This window comes from Ciconia boyciana, chromosome 22 (genome assembly GCF_034638445.1).
Source record: "Ciconia boyciana chromosome 22, ASM3463844v1, whole genome shotgun sequence".
NCBI classification, from domain to species: Eukaryota; Metazoa; Chordata; class Aves; order Ciconiiformes; family Ciconiidae; genus Ciconia; species Ciconia boyciana.
In genome coordinates, this window is record NC_132955.1 from 5,983,484 (window position 1) to 6,001,518 (window position 18,035).

An 18,035-nucleotide genomic window follows, 5' to 3' on the forward strand; every position below is an offset into this window, starting at 1 on the left:
GGGCCGACAGGCGTGCGCGTCTCTAGGTGCACGCGTGCACGCATGTGTGCGTGCATGTGGATGTGCGTGTGGATGTGCGTGTGGATGTGCGTGCGCGTGTGCAGGTGTGCACATGCAGGCGTGTGGGTGCCTCCTTATGGATGTGTGCACAGGGGGTGTGCGCGCACGGATCCATACCGGCAGTGTGCACGGGGGGTGTGCACGGCAGGGGGTGCGCACACGTATGCAGGGGTGTGTGCACGGGGGGTGGCCGTGCACACGCACACCCGAGCCTGCCCAGCGTCTCTCTGCCCTGAGCACCTCAAGAGGCTGCTGGGGCCGGGGGCATCGTGGGGATGGATCCCCGGGGCGCGGGTACAGCCCAGGCCCTTGCAGCGCGCACCCTATGACACGGCACCTGGCCTCGCACCCAGCACCCATGGCGCCCGGTGGCCTCGCACCCAGCACCTATGGTGCCCCATGGCATCGCACCCAGCACCCATGGTACCCTGCAACATTGCACCCAGTGCCTGTGGTGCCCCATGGCATTGCACCCAGCACCCACCCATTGGCTGCCCCACGGGTGCCCATGGCCACTGCTCTGCCTCCCACCCTGGCATGTGCCCCAGGCCCCCCCGGGCCCTGGCAGTGCCTGCCGGGGGGGCAGGCGGTGGGCAGGGGGCCGTGCCGCGGCGCCCGGGCTGGGTGCCAGGGCACATCCTCCCCTGCCGGGTGCCACAAAGGCTGGCTTTTGTGCCGGTCCTCTGGCTCCCTGGCTGGCGGCCAGCGCCAGGGCGGCTGGCGGGGCTGGGGGCCCCCAGGCTCCATAAAAAGCCCCAGGCCGGGCACATTGCACTCACCCCTTTGGCATGGAGAGCCAGCGGCTGTCCTCCTACGGCCGCCGCTTCGGCCCTTCCACCCCGGCATACCGGGTGCTCCCTGCCAGCACCCCAGCCCGGCTCCGGGCCTCCCGCAGCACCCAGCCGGCTGCCCGCATGGGTGCCCGCCTGGGGTCGGGCAAGATGGACTTCTCGCTGGCCACAGCGCTCAACTCGGAGTTCAGAGAGACGCGCACCAACGAGAAGGTGGAGATGATGGAGCTCAACGACCGCTTTGCCAGCTACATCGAGAAGGTCCGGCTCCTGGAGCAGCAGAACAAGGTGCTGGTGGTGGAGCTGAACCAGGCGCGGGACCAGGAGCCCTCGCGTCTGGCCGACGTCTACCAGGAGGAGCTGCGTGACCTGCGGCGCCACGTGGAGCAGTTGGCCACCGCCAAGGCCCGTCTGGAGATTGAGAGGGACAACCTCGCCGAGGACCTTGGCAGCCTCCAGCAGAAGTAAGGTGCTGCCCTGCTTGGGGTAGTCCTGGGGAACAAGGTGGCCACCAGGAGCAGAATGATGATGAGGACCAGGGTGGTGATGGGGACTGGGGTGGCCACCAGGAGCAGGGTGGCCCCAGGGACCAAGGTGGCTACCAGGACAGGATTGAGAGTGGCCACTGGGATGGGTGTCAGGGTGACTACCAGGACCATGGCGGCTAGTGGAATGGGGACCAGGATGGCCACCAGGATGGTGATCAGGGTTGTCCTGGGGACCAGGGTGGTGATGGGGACCATGATGGTGACAAGGACCAGGGTGACCTCTGGGACTAGGATAGGGACCGGGGTGTCCCCAGGGATCAGGGTGGCAACTGAGACAGAGACCAGGGTGGCAACAGGACCAGGGCAGCCCTGGGGACCGGGCACTGATGTGCACCAGGGTGGTGACGGGGACATGGGTGGCAACAGGGGTCAGGGTGACCCCTGAGAACAGTGTGGGACGGTGGCAGGGGTGTGGGATGGGCACATGCACCGCCACGGGGTGTGGGTGCCGGTGGTGTGGGGCTGCGTTGACCTGGGGGGTCCGTCCTTGGGGCTGAGAGTAACGAGTAACGGTGCCTAACGAGTAACGGTGCCTAATGGCTAACGGTGCTGAAGGGGTAACGATGCCAAACGAGTAACGGTGCCTCTCTGCTCCGGCGCAGGCTGCAGGACGAGGTGACCCTGCGGCTGGAGGCAGAGAGCAACCTGGCTGCCTACAGGCAGGTGAGCGCAGGGGCCGGATCCTGCATCCCCCGTCCTGCACCCCAGGGGCTCAGCCCCCAGCTCAGCCTCCCTCAGGGATGGGCAGGGATGGGGACGGGCAGGGATGGGCAGGGGTGAGGCAGGGATGGGCAAGGACAGGGCAGGGATGGGCAGGAGCAGGCAGTGAGGGACTGGGGTGTGCTGCGATGGGCAGAAGGGAGCAGAAAGAGGCGGGGATGGGCAGGGGCGGGCAGGGCCAGGCGGCTCAGGAGGGAGCAGACCCGGGTGGCCAGCCCTGGGGACAGTCCCCCCTGTCCCCTGCGGTGGCAGGATGTGGATGCCGCTGCCTTGGCTCGCCTGGACCTGGAGCGGCGGGTGGGGACCCTGCAGGACGAGATCGCCTTTCTCCGCAAGGTCCACGAGGAGGTAACTCGTGGGGGGTGCTCGGGGGGGTGCTGGGGCTCGGGGGGCCGGGCTGACCCCCACTGTCCCCCCAGGAGCTGCGGGAACTGCAGGAGCAGCTGGCCCGGCAGCGGGTGCGCGTCGAGGTGGACGCGAGCAAGCCGGACCTGACGGCTGCCCTGCGCGACATCCGCAGCCAGTACGAGGCCATGGCCGCCAGCAACGTCCAGGAGACCGAGGAGTGGTACAAGTCTAAGGTGCGGTGGGAGCCGGCCACCCGTCGGCTGGGTGGCCTGGCTGTCCCCTCCCAGGATGTCACCTTCTCAGGGCGGGGGCTGACCCCCCTGGGGTCGGGTGGCTCTGCTTGGTGGTAGCTGTCCCCTCCCGGGATGTCACCTTCTCGGGGCTGGGGTTGGCCCCGCTGGGGTTGGGTGGCTTTGCTCGGTGACGGTTCAGGGGGCTCAGCATCCCCGCTGTCCCCGCTCATGTCCTGTGTCTTGGTTTGGTCCCCGTGGGGAGCAGGGATGTGACCCCAGTGGTGGAGGCACGTAGGCACGGGCCCTAAGGACTTGTGTTCACAGTGACACGGCCCACGTGCACCATCCCACGGGAGAAGGGACGTGTCCCCTGTGACATCCCACAGCACCATCCCTCCCACCCGCAAAGCAAGGACATGTCCTCAGCAACACCTGCCATCAGGGATGTGTCCCATGTCCACTGTCCCACCACCCCAAGAGAGCAGGGACGTGCCTCCACGACACGTGCCATCAGCCACATGCCCCACATGCACTGTCCCCTTCAGCCACGACAGCCGGGACGTGTCCCCAGCACCACGTGCCGTTGGGGGCACATCCCGTGTGCGCTGTCCCTTCCTCCTGTGGGAGCTGGATGTGTCCCCACGACACGTGCTGCTGGTGCCACAGCCCTCCCACGGGAGCTGGGATGTGGCCCCAGGACATGTGCCTTTGGGGATGTCCCACGTGTGCCTTCCTGCTGTGGGAACAGGGATGTGTCCCCAGTGTCACATCAAGTGGCATCATTCCCCTCCTGCCACGGGAGGAGGGATGTGTCCCCAGGGACACATGATATTGGGGACACATCCCATGTGCACCATCCCACCACCCTGCAGGAGCAGGGACGTTTCTCCATGTCACGTGCTACTGGGACCACGTCCTTCCCATGGAGCAGAGCTGGGTTGTGTCCCCCCACCATGTGCCACCGGGACACATCCCTGCTGCGTGGTCCCATCCCATGGCACGTGTCCCCCCTGCCAGTTTGCAGACCTGACGGACGCGGCCGCCCGGCATGCAGAGGCCCTGCGCACGGCCAAGCAGGAGGCCAACGAGTACCGGCGCCAGCTCCAGGCCCTCACCTGCGACCTGGAGGCTCTGCGGGGTTCGGTAGGTGATGGCCGTGGGGTGCAAGGACACGGCCTCGGGGAGCTGCTACCACCACGGGGTTCCCTGTCACGGCAGCGGGGACCACCACCCAATGCTGGGGGAATGGTTGGTCCCCAAGGATGGGAGATGGATGGGCACCATGGAGAGCCCCTAGCTCCTGGGAGAAGGTGACCATGGAGGGTGTCACCTCCTCTCGTGGCCCCCCAGAATGAGTCCCTGGAGAGGCAGCTGCGGGAGCTGGAGGAACGCTACGCCCTGGAGACAGCCGGCTACCAGGACACGGTGGTGCGGCTGGAGGAGGACATCCGCAGCCTCAAGGAGGAGATGGCCCGGCACCTGCAGGAGTACCAGGATCTGCTCAACGTCAAGCTGGCCCTCGACATCGAGATCGCCACGTACCGCAAGCTGCTGGAGGGCGAGGAGAGCAGGTGATGGCAGAGAAGGGGCTCCATCCTGCCCTTCTCCCCCTCTCTGGCCGTGTCGCAAACCATCCCCAAGTCCTCGTGGTCCCTCTGGTGTGTCCGATCTGCTTGGGGACCACCCTCCAGCCCTCCTGCCCCAGCCCTGGGCAGGGCTGAGGGGTGTGTGGGGCTGCAGCAGGACCCTGATGCTCTTCCCAACACCCCCCATTGCTCCTGCAGGATCACCATCCCCGTGCAGAGCTTCTCCAACCTGCAGATCCGAGGTGAGGCCGTGGCCGTGCGTGGGGTGGGGGGGCTGGGACGGCACAAGCAGGGGTGACTTCCGGGGGCTCAGTGGGAGGAGGCACCGTCGTGGCCGTCCCTGCCCCATCCAGAGGGAGCGGGAGGTTTTCCTGCAAATCTCAAGGAACCAGGACTCCTGGGTTCTTCCAAGATGGGGGGAGGAGTGTGCCATGGCCACATCCCCAAAGCTGAGCGTGTCCCCAAGGCCAATGATGTCACTAAGACTGACCGACCACATCGCCACGTCCCCAGTGCCAGCCACATCCCCAGGGCCAATTGTGTCACCAGTGCCAAACGTGTCCCCAAGGACAACTCTGTCCCCAAGCCCAATTGCATCCCAAAACCACCCGTGTCCCATGGCCAACCACATGCCCAAGGCCAATCATGTCCACAGTGCCAGCTGTGTCCCCAAGGCTAATCACTTCCCAAAGCCAACCACATCCCCAAGGCCAACTGCATCCCCAAGGCCAACCACATCCCCAACCGCATCCCCAAGGCCAACCATGTCCCCAGCTGCATCCGTAAGGCCAAGAATGTCCCCAGCTACCTCCCCAAGGCCAACCATGTCCCTGAAGCCAACAGTGTCCCTGCAGCTGGTCATGTCCCCAAGGCCACTGTCTCCCATGGTTCAGGGTTTTCCAGCCCAACCTATTCCCTTTGGGCCCCTCCACTTGAGTGTGGCTGGAGGAGCCATACCCCGGGCTCTACGTCACCGCCATGTCCTGCCCATGTCCCCTAGAGACCAGCCTGGACACTAAATCTGTGTCAGAAGCCCATGTGAAGAGGAGCATCGTGGTCAAAACTGTGGAGACCAGAGATGGAGAGGTGGGAAGTCCTCATCTGTGTCACCCACGCGGCCTCCCCTCCACCCCTGCCTCCCCATGGGGTGCCCCAAGGGGTTCACTCGTTGTGCACCAGGGGCCACCATCCCTCAGCCCCAGGAGCAGCCTGGGCAGGGAGCCAGTGATCCCAGTGCCCTGAGAGCACAGCATGAGCTGGCTCTGGACCACGATGGAGCTGAGCCTGGCAGCTCATAGAGAAAACCGTCCCTGTCCCCGTCCCTGTCCCCATCCCAGTCCCTGTCCCCAAGCTTGTTCAGAACGCAGGCAGGCTCAGCCAGGGAGGAGAGCCCGAGCCCAGGGTGATGGCCCCTCTCCCTTTGTCTCCAGGTGATCAAGGAGTCCAAGCAGGAGCACAAGGAGGTGGTGTAGGGCGGGTGAGCTGCAGCAGCTGCACGCTTGTAGCCGTAGGTCCCGTCTGGTGCTGCGAGGGAGCCCCGTGGCCAGGCACGGGTTGCGGGAGGAGCTGGTGGTGCTTCGGCGGGGGGCATCTCCCTCCTGCCCACCCCTCGCCTCTCCCACATCGCCCTGTGCTCCAGGGACCGCTGTCCCTGTTCGGGGCTGGCTGCTGGCAAAGCACCCGTCCGGCGGGCAATACCCGGGGGAGGCGAGCGGTACGGGGCGGAGCTGAGTTACCCCGCCAGGATGCTGTTGCGTTCCCACGCACCGAGGGACCGGTGGTTTTGGGGCCGTGCCCGCGCTCGCCCTGGGTCTCCAGCTTGCCAATGCCCAGGGAGAGAGCCCGTCCTGTTTCAATCTCCATGCACTGGTTGGACAAGACGACGGTGCCAAGAGCATCTCTCCCTGCATCCCACCTTGCTGCCCTCTCTCCTGTCCGGGAGGCCACCCTGAAGCTCCCCAGTGCACCCAGGCCCTGAGCATCTTTGGGGGGGCTGCAGGGAACAAGGTACCAGCTGGTGAGGGACATTTCCCCGTCACTGAGCGTCAGGTGGGCTTAGCCAAGAGGTATGGGCAAGAGGAAGGGGAGGATAGCGAGGCAGGGTGCTGTCGGGATGGTGTAAAAGGGTGATGAAATGGGGATAACGAGGGGTTCCTGGGGACCCTGGGGTGTCCAGGGTGGTTTGTGGGGCCAGAGCCATGGTGGGCGCAGCAGGTTGGGTGGCCTCACGGGCTCCTCCTGGCACAGTGCCATGGGGCTGTCCTGACCCCCACTGGGTGTCCACCACCAAGGTGTCCCCATCCCCGTGGTGGGGAAAAACAGTCCCAAGGGGCTCGTGGCGAGGGGTGACCCAGGGCCGTGCGCCTGGCCCCTCGCCTGGGGGGGATCCCACGCAAGTGAAAATGGAGAGGAGGGGAGTGCACAGGAGGAGGAGGAGGGTGTCGGGGCACCCACGGGTGCTCTCACAGCAGGAGGTGCCTCCCGTGACCCAGGAGTGATGGGGGAGGACAGACGGAGCCACTCTCGTCCTGCCTGTCCCACCCAGGCTCACACTAAGAGCTGGGGGGCCAGGGCCCGGGGGCTGCCCCGTCACTGTCCCTGCCACGCATGGAGCCCAAGCCCACCCCCCCCGCATGGACATTCAAGACGGGGTTGGAAGAAATCCCTTGTCCCTGGGCTCCACGTGGCCCTGTCCCCACATTCATCTTCCCGTGCTCCCCCTGGCCCAGCACATGCCACCGGCCCACCCAGGGCCATCGCCCAGCCTGGTGCTTGCCCGCAGCCCCGGTCCCCACCTTTGATTTAGCTACTGACCACGAGTGAAACCTGCCCTGATGCCACCTAACGTCGGAGCAACAACCCAGCAGTGCTTCTCGTACCCCGTAAGCCCTTTGGGATGAGCACACGGCATGCCACTCGGATGCCACCCCCCTCGTCCCCTCTGTCCCCCTCGTCCCCTGGCTCAGGTGCTGAGCACGCTTTGCAGCTACTGGCTCCAGAAAGGCCGTTCCTGGGGCAGGAGATGTTCTAAGAGAAGAGCTGGGTGCTGCACAGGTTTGGCATCTGGGGTGGGATGGCGGTGGCCCGGGGGGCTCGGTCCCCTGCGAGCAGCCTCGGGCTGGAGCTTTGCAGCCCACGTCGCTACTGAATTAATGCACTAACACCCGCGGCAGCTTGAGATGAGAAATAAAGCTAATGCAAGCGCTATGCTTCCACTGTCGTGCCTGCAATCCACCTCTCCGCAGCCAGTGCTGTGGGTTATTTGGGGTTAGCCGGGGCGGCGAGGCCCTTTGGGAGCCCAAACCAGGCTCAAAGTTGCCGGGGAACGCAAGCTCAGCTCTGCACCCCAAGGCATGGCCAACGCTTCATGGGTCAACACCCGTAAGGAACTGCAACACAGGGGAGGCGGGTGCAGTAGTGAGCCTCCTGGAGCCGGCAGCCAGGCAGCGGGGCGGGAGAGATCCCCTTCCCGGGAGGGAGGGAGGGGAAGCAGGGATCTGCTCGGGGGGTCTTCAGCCCCAAACCCAGCTCCTTCCCCGCACGAAGCCAGGAGGCATCGCCTGGGAAGCTCCTGGGATCTGCTGCAGCTGTCAGGCCTGATGGTGGATTTGAGATCCTGCACATCACCTACGTGGTTCAAGTGCCTGAGTATCGCTGGGACCCTCAGTGCTGCCCTCCTGGACAGTGGGATTTCTCTTAGGCAAGCTGAAATCCCCAAGCCACGTCCTTGAAAAAAGGAAAGGAGGTGAGCCCCGTGGGGAAGTCCTGCTGCAGGCTGAGGGGCAAGCAAGTGGCCACCTAAACCCTGTAGAGATGCCATCCTCTTTGGAGGACATGCATAATAATTTTGTCAGGCATAAATATTGACTCACAAGTCTGTGCTGAGTCAGGCAAGTTAAAAAAAACCCACCAAAACCCAGAGACATTTCTGAAGAAAATCACCAGATTAATTTGAAAATTCCTTTTTTTTTTTCTTCAAAAATGAAAAGTGTTTAAACCAGAATTTTTTAGAATGGGTTTGCTCCAGCTAAGGAGCCCAAAGGAACATTGAATGTTTTGAAACGCTGGCACTCAAAGTTCTCAGCAATGAAAAGAAGTAAAAAAAAAAAAAGGATAAGAAAAGCAAGAATTAATTGGCTTAAAATAGTTTGGTGGATCTTTTCAGCAGACTCTTAGAAAAACAGCTCTAATAAATCACTGATGTGGTTCGAGAACTCTGTAGAGCTTGGCCAGAAGATCTTGCAACAACTCCAAGTATTCTTTTGAAAAGGACTATATTGAGCTTAAAACCCCACCGCAAGCCAGCAGCAGAGCCAGTGGCAGTGTGAAATGCCTGCCTGTCCCTACTAAGCCGTACCGATCTGCACCATGGGGTTTTCCACATCGGTCCTCACTGTCACGCTCTTGACCCAGAAGGGAAGACGAGCAGGTGCTGGCAGCATTTTGATTTGTAATGGTCAGAACATTGGAAATTTCTAATGGGAAGATGGTCCAAGGTGTAAGAGTGGCCTGCCGGGGCCGTGGCAGAGATGCTATGTCCTGGCAGGGCACCTGAACACCCGCCGGCAGCAGCGGCACACATGGATGATGATGAAGACGATGCTGATGAGGACGTAGCTCATGCCGATGGCCTTGACGGCGTAGATTGTCTCGGGATCATTGAGCGTCCGCCTGCGTCGGTGCTGGTACAACACACTGAGACGGAAGCCGGCCACCATCTTGCCCTCCCGCCAGCAGAAGTAGGTGCCTCCATCGCTGACCCGGACCCGCTGGATGTGCAGGTGGTTTCCGTGGTCGATGAAGACCCGCATGCTCTTGTTGACACCTACAAGGTAGCGGGAGCGGTAGAGCCGGATGGCGTCCTTGTCCCAGGCCACGGCATGCTCGGGCCGGGCTCTTGGGCATGCGATGATCAGGTCACTTCCAATGGGCTGCTTGTGAAACTGTGTGGGGACACGGGGCAGCCAGGGCTTCTCGCCCAGCTTGGAAATGACATTGGAGATGGCCTGCACGCCTTCCTCGGGGACCTCCTCCTTCGGGCAAGGGGACAGGCAGCTTCGGATGGCCACCTCAGGTCTCCGGAGGCGGCTGGGGCGCTGGAAATGCGTGGGGACAGCCCTTGAGCCGCAGGACGTGACATTGGGCACGGCAGCACGATAGCGAGGGTGCAGCTGGTCACTCCGCACATAGCAGAGCCCGATCCGCCGCTGCTCACCTCTCACCCCACAGCGGTCGCATCTGGTCCAGTCCCAGAAGGTGGTGAAGAGGCTGAAGAGCTTCCCCGTGTAGTCATCCTGGATGTGCTGGCCTCTGTCCACAAAAGCCACTGTGATGTGCTTGGTGGGCTGCACGTCCACATCATAGCCGTAAAAGAAGTCCCCTTTCTTCGTGCCGCACAGGTAGTGTCCCGAGTCCATCACTTGGGCTCGGAAGACGATGAGACTGAACATCCGGATACTGAAACGCTTCAGCACGTCGCTGCCCGCATGGATATGGCCTGAGTCGACAACCACGGTGCCGGCAAAGTCCGTCAGGACTGTGGTTTCATGGCTGCCCATGTTCTTCTGGAAATACCAGACGACAGAAGAGACCTCTTCGGGCTTGCAGTTGCAGGGGAGCTCGAAGGTCATGTCAGCCAAGTAAGCAGCATTGTCGAACATCAGGAAAGAGGGACAAGCCATCCTCTTGAACACATCTCCTTTCTCTTCAATTGCGAAAGCGTGGAGAACATCTACCAGGCAGAGGAGAACAGCGGCTCCCAGCAGCCTCATCACCATCTCACCAGGGGGTCTCTGCAGTCAGCAGAACCAACCCAGCCACCGCGTCCTCAGTGGGGACGGCAGGAACCCATGCGTGGGGTTAGCAGTGCCAGCATGGGGCAGAGATGGTGCACACACCAGGTCACTCACCAAAGATGGTGTTTGCAAACGACCCCCTGCCTGCAGTGCACGTGGCTGATAGCAGGGATCAAACAGCGGCTGAAATATCCCATCTCAGCCGAATATCTGCCAGAAGCACTCTGTCCTGCCCCGGGGCAGGCTGTCCCCTGGTACACAGACTCTAGAACCTCTCCCCTCTCCCAGCTGCTCTAGAGTGTTGTCCACGCCCTGGACAATGAGTGGGCAGGTCGTTTGTGCAGCACAGTCACAGAAGGAAGATGCAACGATAGGAAGCATGGTGGCAACAAGGGAACTGCCGATGTCTTCTTGAAAGACTCACATGCAGTAAATATTAAGGATTGCTCTGACCCCTCTGAGAGCAACGAACCCAGAGAAGACCCTCCTCCAACAGCAGCTGACCTCCGTAGTCCAGAACAAGACGTTTCAAACACGGTAGGTAGACCTCTACATCCTCCTTGTTGGCTTTCTAAGGATTTGTGTGCTGAAGCCCCTCCACACAGGTAATGTTTGAGACTCCTCCTCTCTGAGTGATTGAGCGAGGCTCTTCATTCACATCGCCCTTGCCTAAGCTGATGCTGGAACCAGCCCTGGAGGCCTTAAATGTATCTCTTTTATGGTGAAGGTGAGCTATGCCCTGGCTGGACCTTCAGCTCAGCTTTTGGCACTTCTCGAGCAGATACTCAGATCAGACCATGAGCTAACGACTGGGAAGCTGATCCCAGCTGGTCTAACAGCCCTTCCTTCCGTAAACCTTCATGCAACCTCTCCTGTACTTCATTTCTCTGGAGTCTTCTCACCAAACCACGGGGATTTTGCCTTTCCCCAGGTGATGGGGACGCAGCACCCTGCTCCCATCTTTGACATAGGATGTGAGTGCAAGCCCTGAGCCTCCAGACTGCTGAAAGCACTGTGCCTGTTCCCACCAGAGATGTAACTGTTGTGCCAGGGCTGCTCCTGCATCAACATCCTCCGTCCTGACCTTGGGAAACTCCAGGATCTTTGTTGTTTTGTTTAAGACTTCAGTTCTCGGCTTTCTGCTAGTCCTCCGGTTTGCAAGTGTTATGCAAAGGCAAGAGGAATGGCACCCACACCAGACTGCAGGGACACAGGTGTCCCCAAGACAGATGCCACAAAGCCCAGCATTCAAGTGCCAGACCTCAGAGGATAATCAATTAGGTGCCTAGGGTTTTCTACACAGAAGGTGGGAGGGGGATGGTTATGGTCTGCCAGGGTGACTCTACCTTTTGCTCCTCTAGCTGGGTTTTGCAACAAAACAGACCTGACAGTTGGTTTTGAACTGAATTCAAGGGAGTCTGAGCACTGTAACATACACTGGGCTCCTCAGCACACTTGGGACAAACTTGAGAATCCTCCCAGATCAGAACTGCAAGAGAGCTTGGTGGGTAGGTGCTGAGCTGTGCCATCTGAAGGCCTCTCTGGTCGGCAGCCAAAACAGAAGTGCGACTCAATTTAGATACAGTATTAGGCAGTCCTGGAGAGTCTTTTTGTTGGACTGATGCCTGTCTGTTCCTTCTAAATGTCAATTTATGTGGAATTTCAGCAAATCAGACAGTGTCTGAGATAGCAGGACCATGACGTGACAGGATCTCTGAGGTTTACCCCATGCCCTGCTCATTGGGGTAGAATAACAACAAGCCAGCTGGTTGGATCGTCCCAGATATACCACCTTGCACAGCATTTCCACCTCCATCAGCCCATTCTAACTTCAGTGGCTGCACGGTTAAACATGAAGTGTCATTGATTAGATTTCTTAAATCCCCTGAGTGACAACGGACAGAGATAAAAAAGGGAAGGGACTATTTGGGTTTTGGTTTCTCCTTTGAAAATACCAGCCTAGTTTTCCTTTGTTCTCCTCATCTAAGAGATTCTCACAGAGCCATTCTGTGAGGATACCCTGCCCCAGAGATCACAACACAGCCCTCTCAGTAACTAACCTTTATTTGTGCAGAACTATTGCTCTGGGTGGCTCCCAGGTACAGAGAAATGTATGGCAACACTCCGGAAGTATCTTATTTAGCCGTCTCGCACAGTGATGCTGAAGTCAAGCTTTGAGCCTCTTTTGGACTCTGTTTCTGCATGACCCTGGTGCTTCTGCTCCTTCAGTTGACCTGGTAACATTTCATCAGCTCCATCACTATCCTTTCCTCCTTGGCTTCCTTTTGCAGGCTGGTGCCCATACCGTGGGCTTCCCTCTCTGCTTCGCAGCCGGCTGGGCCGCGGGGATGGCCAGCAGTCCAATAATCCCTGCTCATGCTCCGCAGCTTCCTAAACAAATCCCTGCTGCTCTCCTTCTCCAACTCACTCAGAAGATCCACGTTTAACCCGAAGCGCTTGGTGCCCGCAAGGCTCTGTAAGATCTGAAGGATGGCATCTCTGTCTTCATGACAGACGTTCTCCGCCAGCACCGTAAGAAATTCACCCAGGAGGCCAAAGCCCAAGTCAGCCTGAAAGATTCTGCCCAAGGCATTCCCTCCGAGTTCAAGCAAAAGCTGGTATTTTTCTTTTCCGCTTTTTAAGCATCTGCGCCAATCTCTGTAAAATTCGGCAGAGGTTCTGGGCAGTTGATCCAGTTCCTAAAGGAGAAAATAGTTACCAGTTCCTTTTGTTTTGTTCCCACTTGAAGATTTTTATCCACCCAGTTCCCAATCAACCTGTGGATGGCTGAGATGTTTTTAATACAGGCTTTGATAGCACAAAGGGCTGCATAAAGCTTGTGAAGTGGCAAAACATAGAGAAAGACAAAGAAATATCAGGTTCCTCAAGCCCCATAGAAACCAGAGAACTTCAGGGGAAAATAATGGAAGAATGGATGAGACATGAAGCCCAGCATGGATGAACACAGACCAGTAGTGGAGTAACCCCAACCCTAACCAGAACCAGACACACTGTCCAGTCTGGATCCACCGTCACCGCTCGGGAAGGGATCTCCTGGCGACTGGGGTAGCTCAGTGAAAACTTCTGCTCCATCTCGAGAACCATGAGGCAAATCAAAAGGGTGAGGAGATAAAAGATATGAGATGTAAAACCCAGCGAATATGCAGACAGCCCTAAGACACCGTCTTGTAACATACTGCATTCGTACAGTCTGTGGCAGAGAGCTTGCACTAAAAGAGAGAGCCAAGCTCAATGTGGCATCTCCAGATAAAAGGAAATCCTGTTTCATACAATATGTAATTGAACTGCTGAACTCATCACCGCTGACTTAACAGATGCACAGACTGAAGGAGGATTAAAATGTTTAGGCTTTTATACAGATAGCAAGAACAAGGCACAGCAACATCAGGCTGTGTCTAAACACAAAATGGAGAAGCCCTGGAGATCAGAGGCCAGGCGCTAAGGGGATTAGGAACAGAATTTGCTCTGGGGAGATCATTGCTCAGTCCAGGCAAATACAAAGCTGCCTGGAAGAGTTGCAAAAGGATCTCATAATAAACAGGCAAATGAAATTCAGTGTCAAAAAATCCATGAGAAATATCTATGGGAAACATCCCTGGCTACACGTCCAGTGACCAGGACTCTCCAGCATGGGCAGAGTCCACCGGAGGGGGCAGGACAGATGTCACTCAAATCACAAATGACCTGGATAGAAAATGTTTAGTCACTCCTTCCCACAACTGAAGAACTAAGGAGCATCCAGTGAATTCATCAGGCAGCAGGTTTAAAACAAAATAGCACTTTTCCATATCATGCATAATTAAACCGTGGGGTGAAAAAGAACTGGCTATGTTTGCAGAAGATCTGCGGTCTGTGGCTATTAAACGTGATGATCCAGATGCACAGCCCTGGCTCTCGGTCTCTAAACTGCAGCCAGCTGGAAGAGTGCGGTCAAGGGAGGGCACTCTTCCCCAAGAATCTGTTACTGGCCACCATCAGAGGCAGGGCACTGGGAGCTCTGGTCCGCCGCTGTGCAGCTGGTCTGACGTTCCCACAGGGTTGAAGCAGACTCTTCTTGAAGCAGCTGGTGCAAGCTCTTATCAGAAACAAAGTAGGGGGCCAGACTGAACACCGGGGTTATCTAAACACTGATGGTCCTGGGGACTTTGAGGGCTTGCTCACATGTAGAGATATTTCTGAATAACTTGCATTTTAAAATAATACCCAAATTATTCTGGAGGAATTTTTAGATATGGACAAAGTCCCGGAAAGCGTCTCCCTCACCTGGGGTATTTCCACGTCACTGGTTTGCGGGGCCTTGGTGTGGGCTGCACAGGGATTCCACAGCACGTTCCTCCTCTTACCCATCTTGTCCTTTTTCTCTAGGGGCTTCAGGTGTGATGCCAGCACAATGTTCCTGCAGGCAACAAGAAGGGGATGGGATACTTAGCAAGGTCAAATACTTGGAGGCTTTGAGCTTCTTCTCTGAGGCAATTGCTGAATTTGGGCCGTATGTATCATCCAGAGGGACCTGGACAGGCTGGAAGAGCGGGGCCATGTGAACCTCATGAGGTTCAACAAAGCCAAGTGCAGGGTCCTGCACCTGGGTTGGGGCAATCCCCAATATCAATACAGACTGGGGAATGACGGGATCGAGAGCGGCCCTGCAGAGAAGGACTTGGGGATACCAGCAGATTAAAAGCTGGACAAGAGCCGGAAATGTGCACTCGCAGCCCAGAAAGCCAACCGTATCCTGGGCTGCATCAAAAGAAGTGTGGCCAGCAGTCGAGGGAGGGGATGCTCCCCCTCTGCTCTGCTCTGGCGAGACCCCCCTGGAGCACTGCGTCCAGCTCTGGGGTCCTCAGCACAAGACAGACAGGGACCTGTTGGAGCGGGTCCAGAGGAGGCCACGGAAATGGTCTGAGGGCTGGAACAGCTCTGCTGTGGAGAGAGGCTGAGAGAGTTGGGGTTGTTCAGCCTGCAGAGGAGAAGGCTGCGGGGAGACCTTACTGTGGCCTTCCAGTACTTAAAGGGGGCCTGTAAGAAAGACGGAGAGAGACTTTTTACCAGGGCCTGTAGTGACAGGACAAGGGGCAATGGTTTTAAACTGACAGAGGGCAGGTTTAGATTGGACATAAGGAAGAAATATTTTACGATGAGGGTGGTGAGGCACTGGCACAGGTTGCCCAGAGAAGTTGTGGCTGCCCCGTCGCTGGAAGTGTCCAAGGTCAGATTGGACGGGGCTCTGAGCAACCTGATCCAGTGAGAGATGTCCCTGCCCATGGCAGGGGGCTGGACTGGACGATCTTTCAAGGTCCCTTCCAACCCAAACCATTCTGCGGTTCTATCAAACAAGATCAGGATTAAAATGAGATCATGAAGCATCAGAGAGGGGTCAGAGGAAAAGAGGTGATATTGCACGAGGCACTTGGCAGGCACATCCTCCTCACACACTCAGTGTTAATCCAGTCGTCAGGACCAATGAGGCAGGAGTTTCCCTGTAGGCTGGACCGCTACCGAGCACCGTGGTTCGTCCGCAGCACGGGGAATGGCTCACTCTCCAGGAGCTGGGCATTTCCACCCAACAGTTCCTCCAAAGCCAAGGCCTGAGGAACCTGCACAACTGTTTCCTCCTGCCTTTTTCTTATGATACACTGAAGTTTCTATGGCTTTGGGATTTCCAGAGGAAAGACCCTAAATTCTTATAGGGCGTAGGGACTGTTTCATAGCTTGCAGCATACTGGGCAGATACGTTTTTGTGGATTCATTTGAATTCAGCATCTGATTACACTGACATCTGCGACTAACTACAGCAGCCCAGACTCGGTGGCTCACGTGGTTCCTCTCACCCTGTGGGACGAATCCCTGCAGCCAGTCCTCCAATAACGGGCAGGAGGTCTTTGAAGGGCTCCAGGTCTCTGCTCCCATGCTAGTGTGGGCTACACGAGTGAAGACACTGCACCCACAGAGAGAAGCTGCTCCGTTCCCTCCCTCAGATTACTTCACCATTACCAATACACTGATAAAATAGCTTAAAAACACTCAGGAATCCTTTTATAGGGACTGGCAAGAAGGTTGGGGGAGAAAACGCCATTTTAAAGTGTTTTCCTGCCTTTCAGGGATCAGATGGCACTCCCAAACGCAGGCGGAGATGAAGCCGTGAACGGAATTTGATCTAGTCCTGTACAAGTCTACCAAGGGGTGGTCAAAGTCCTGGATCCACCTACAGATCCGTCGGTGGATGTCAAGGGACAGGGACTTCCCCAGATGGATCTATAGGTGGACGCGGGACTTTGGTGGGCGCTGCGAGTGCCCTGCGCTGCCTCTGCGGAGCATCCCTGCCACCCCCGGGCCACAAACCTGCTCCCAAACCACCTTGGACAAAGCGGTGATGGGGTTGGGAGCATGAACGTGCTGGGTGGGGTGCGTGGGGGCACGTGTCACCCTCTTCTTCTGCACCACCACCACGGCATGGGGTGTGCGGGGAGGGAAGGGAGGGCAGGGCAGGCTGGCAGGGCTTGGAGAGTGGGCGCTGTGCCTGGGAACAGGGCGAGAGGACAGCGTGCTGGAAGGAGGGGACAGCGAGCCATCCCACCGCTGGTCTACAGCTTGGCCACCATAGGGACCTGCCCTGGAGCCAGCTGTTCCCAGCTGGAACATCTGACATCTTACCCCACGCACGTCAACCTTTTTCGGGGGGCAAATCTTAACCAAGGCTGAGTTTCTGTCCCACCGGGGCTCTGTGCCACAGGGCCGTGGCCTTTTCGGGAACCCAAAGCGGGGTTTGCTGCCCTGTCAAGCCGCGCTCATGGTCACCTGGAGCAGAAAGCACAGACGATCAGTGCGACCCCCTCTCAGAGCGAGGTTTGAGCTCAAAACCTGCTGGGTGAGCTTGTCTCCTAAGAGCTCCCAAAACTGAAGTTCCACAAGAGCTCCAAAAGAGCTCCAAAACCACCTGGGCGGTTGCGTCGGCCCCGTGGCAGGAGCACCCGGCACCGAGCAAAGCTCTGGTGACGGTGTTGACAGAGCCCTTTGGGGTAGGGAAGCACCCAAACCCACCCCCTGCCCCGGGCGTCCCCCGTCGGACCTGAATTCCTCGTAGGAGGGGACGCGCTGGCGCAGCGCCCGCAGCTTGGCGTCGTTCTCCCTCTCCCGCCTCTCATCGGCCGCCACCGCCGCCCGCAGCTCCCGCTCCAGCGCCGCGGGGTCGAGGGTTCCGTCTGCCTCCATCCCGCCCTGCCACCGACCGGGAGCTCGGGCAGGCGGGGCGCGGGGACCCCCGGCAGGCGGCCGGCAGGGACCTGAGGCCTGTGGGGACGGGGGGCACGGGGCCGCCCCTGGGTGCACGGGGACCCCGCTCCTGTCGTGACAGTCCTGCCGGGGCCGGCCTTGGGCACCCCACTCCTGTCACAACAGTGCTACCAGGGCTGGCCCTGGGGACCCCACTCCTATCGTGACAACCCCACTCCTATTGTGATAGTCCTACTGGGGCTGGCCTCGGGGACCCCACTCCTATTGTGATAGTCCCACCGGGCCACACACACCACCAGCCCCAGGGACCCTCACTCCTGTCGTGACAGCCCTGCCAGGCTGTGCAGATGGATGGTAACTGGGAACCCCGCTACTATCGCGACAGCCCCGCCGGGCTACTCACGCCACCGGCCCCTGAGGCCCCTCACTCAGCCGTGACAGCCCCGCAGGGTCACGTACACCGCCGGCCCCGGGGACCCTCACTCTATCGCGACAGCCGCGCCAGGCCACGTTCACTGCCGGCCCGGGGGACCCTCCCTCTATCGCGACAGCCCCGCCGCCCCCAGACGAGCTCCCGCCGCCGCCGCGCGCGGACGCCCCTCCCGTCGCCATAGCGACAGGGCAGCGCGGCGCGAGGCCCCGGCGGGGCTGCCCGGGCCGCGCCTGACAGAACCGGCCCCGCCACCCTCCCCCCCCCGCGGCC

At 59.1% G+C, this 18,035-nt stretch overlaps 3 protein-coding genes across 3 annotated transcripts; 1 reads left to right on the plus strand and 2 right to left on the minus strand.

The window, feature by feature from the left end:
- Positions 1–848: 848 nt before the first annotated feature.
- Positions 849–5,758, plus strand: GFAP (glial fibrillary acidic protein). Its single transcript, XM_072886202.1, has 9 exons — positions 849–1,315; positions 2,002–2,062; positions 2,372–2,467; positions 2,539–2,700; positions 3,718–3,843; positions 4,051–4,271; positions 4,485–4,528; positions 5,287–5,372; positions 5,717–5,758. Exons 1-9 carry the CDS (start codon positions 849–851, stop codon positions 5,756–5,758), a joined length of 1,305 nt encoding a protein of 434 aa, XP_072742303.1.
- A 3,060-nt stretch (positions 5,759–8,818) lies between these two features.
- Positions 8,819–10,063, minus strand: FAM187A (family with sequence similarity 187 member A). Its single transcript, XM_072886204.1, has one exon. It carries the CDS (start codon positions 10,061–10,063, stop codon positions 8,819–8,821), a length of 1,245 nt encoding a protein of 414 aa, XP_072742305.1.
- Positions 10,064–12,142: 2,079 nt separating this feature from the next.
- On the minus strand, positions 12,143–17,975 carry DNAAF19 (dynein axonemal assembly factor 19). The gene is made up of 3 exons (XM_072885873.1): positions 17,169–17,975; positions 14,366–14,498; positions 12,143–12,780 (listed from the first exon to the last, which is right to left on the minus strand). Exons 1-3 carry the CDS (start codon positions 17,309–17,311, stop codon positions 12,307–12,309), a joined length of 750 nt encoding a protein of 249 aa, XP_072741974.1. The 5' UTR covers positions 17,312–17,975; the 3' UTR covers positions 12,143–12,306.
- Positions 17,976–18,035: the final 60 nt, after the last annotated feature.

Excerpts from the sequence above, each read along its gene's own strand:
- DNAAF19 (XM_072885873.1), bottom strand. The coding sequence starts at position 17,311 with ATGGAGGCAGACGGAACCCTCGACCCCGCGGCGCTGGAGCGGGAGCTG. Across the intron at positions 14,499-17,168 it reads CCCTCCTACGAGGAATTCAG|GAACATTGTGCTGGCATCAC; the intron begins GTCCGACGGGGG and ends TGTTGCCTGCAG. Across the intron at positions 12,781-14,365 it reads GTGACGTGGAAATACCCCAG|GAACTGGATCAACTGCCCAG; the intron begins GTGAGGGAGACG and ends TTTCTCCTTTAG.
- FAM187A (XM_072886204.1), bottom strand. The coding sequence starts at position 10,063 with ATGGTGATGAGGCTGCTGGGAGCCGCTGTTCTCCTCTGCCTGGTAGAT.
- GFAP (XM_072886202.1), top strand. The coding sequence starts at position 849 with ATGGAGAGCCAGCGGCTGTCCTCCTACGGCCGCCGCTTCGGCCCTTCC. Across the intron at positions 2,468-2,538 it reads TCCGCAAGGTCCACGAGGAG|GAGCTGCGGGAACTGCAGGA; the intron begins GTAACTCGTGGG and ends CTGTCCCCCCAG. Across the intron at positions 4,529-5,286 it reads CTCCAACCTGCAGATCCGAG|AGACCAGCCTGGACACTAAA; the intron begins GTGAGGCCGTGG and ends CATGTCCCCTAG.